General features: G+C 40.6%; 1 protein-coding gene across 2 annotated transcripts in view; it reads right to left on the minus strand.

Annotated features, from left to right (window-relative positions):
- The window catches only part of si:dkey-117m1.4 (uncharacterized), a 23,944-nt gene extending 23,366 nt beyond the window's left edge, over nt 1-578 (minus strand). Inside the window, exon 1 of one of the 2 annotated variants that reach the window (XM_057331122.1) lies at nt 450-565. Coding sequence is in view for 1 of the 2 variants with exons in the window: in XM_057331121.1 (XP_057187104.1) it covers nt 450-541 (92 nt within the window). In the remaining variant the exon portion in view is untranslated. Of the gene's footprint in view, nt 1-449 lie in introns of both variants that reach the window. The other variant, XM_057331121.1, reaches the window with a different exon arrangement.
- Nucleotides 579-2,102: the final 1,524 nt, after the last annotated feature.

Raw genomic sequence — 2,102 nt, forward strand, 5'->3', positions numbered from 1 at the left:
CACGCACGCACGCACGCACGTACACAAACACAGGCAGACGTTTTTTCAGAGTTTCATCTTGATTTTAAACGCATCTGCAATTTCATTACAGTTTAAACGCATCTAACGTTACAGTATGAAAAAATATGAATCTGTTAGACTGACAGCTGAGTGTCATTTACATGAGACTCACACACACCTGATTCATCTCATAACAAACAGAATGATAATTCATAAAGACCAATTTAACTTTATATGTGAATAAATAAAATACAGCTTTGTTATACAAATACAAAAATACACATTTTAATAATTTAGCTTTGTTTATCTTAATCTCAGCATAAACAAATAACAAACTTTAGCCTTTTAGATAATTTTGTCATAACAAAATGTGGCAGACGGTTCCAAGCCTAAAACTTTGTGTCGTCTCTTGAAATGTTAGTTTTTATGTAGTCTGTTTACTCTCTCACCCTCGCGGCAGCGGCGGCTTGCTGCTCTCTCCGTCGCTGTCCAGCGTCGGCGGCTCCCGGTAATCAAAGAGCGAGCGAACGATCTCCGCCATTCCCGGTGATGTGTTCGCTTGCTTCTCACGCGCACTGTTCGCTTTGCGCTCACTCAGTATACAGGTTCTTTCGGACGCTTCCATTCACGCACACGCGGGAGGAGGACGCGCAGTCAAAAATGACTAATTTGGGGAAATAAGTTTTGAAGCTGTTGTGATTTTTATTTGACAAACGTATGTTCTCACGAAATGTTACCCGGTTCGTTACTGTTTGAAAATTAGTTTTAATGAGTTGAACTATGAAAAAACCGGTAACCAAACTCCCCTTAGAAGAAGTGGTCGCAACCTCTAGTATATGTTGGGCGAAGGGGGGTCTGTTTCTAAGCGAACTAGCAAAGTTGATTGTACTCATCTGTCGATGTGGACAGTTCTATCTCCAGTATGTTTATGACAGATAAACATTTTCACAATATCACTTTTATTGTTTTTCTGACTAACTTTGGTCAAATAACAACGTTGTATATGCGTCATTTGATTTCGCCAGTGTTTTTCGTGGCTAAGTAATGCAGTGTTTTTACCGTTAGCTGCGTCGTCGGATAACGTTAGTTTGACATTACTGATGTTGATAAATATGAAATAAAAAACACAAACACACACATCCAATTTTTACAACACAAAGAATTAATGTACTATTTAATATCTGAATTCATATTTCAATTAAGAATAGAACCGATCCAGAGATATCCACGTGCGGTCGGAAATAATATTCAAATTGATGAATTCTCATTTAGACTGCTCTGGATTTCTGGATCACACTTACACACAAACCTCTGACGCACACATCTAAACACACCCTTCCCCCACTCTCATCCCTCACACACATGCTTACGCACACACATACACACGCACTACCTCACACGCAAACAGACAGACTACAAGTACAGAACACACACACATTTGCAGGAGCATGTAAACATTCAATTTTTCATACATGCAATGGTCAGTAAACACTGATGTTTCTTTTTCAAAGTGCACTAATAGACAACATAATACACTTTAAGGCACGCCCGTCAGAAATCACATGACACTAGACACAAACACACGAATACATTCATTGTAAATACTCCCTTTAAACTCCTTGGACCATATACATTCATGTAAGTGCACGAATACACAGATAAACTGCAGATCTCTCTCTCTCTCTCTCTCTCTCTCTCTCTCTCTCTCACTCACACGCACGCACGCACGCACGCACGCACGCACGCACGCACGCACGCACGCACGCACACACACACACACACACACACACACACACACACAGACTTCGGTTGACTATCCCCGTGGGGACAGTCCATAGGCGTAATGTTTTTTATACTGTACAAACTGTATATTCTATCCCCTATCCCTAACCCTAAACCTAAAGATCATAGAACACTTTTTGCATTTTTAGATTTGTAAAAAATATTGTTCTGTACAATTTATAAGCTTTTTTGCCCGTGGGGACCTCAATTTTGGTCCCCACGGTGACACGAGTCCCCATGTGTTGGTGTGTATTCAGGTTTAGGTCCCCACCGGGATATACAAACATGAACACACACACACACACACACACACACACACA

The sequence above is a fragment of the Triplophysa rosa genome, linkage group LG4 (assembly GCF_024868665.1).
Source record: "Triplophysa rosa linkage group LG4, Trosa_1v2, whole genome shotgun sequence".
Classification (NCBI taxonomy): Eukaryota; Metazoa; Chordata; class Actinopteri; order Cypriniformes; family Nemacheilidae; genus Triplophysa; species Triplophysa rosa.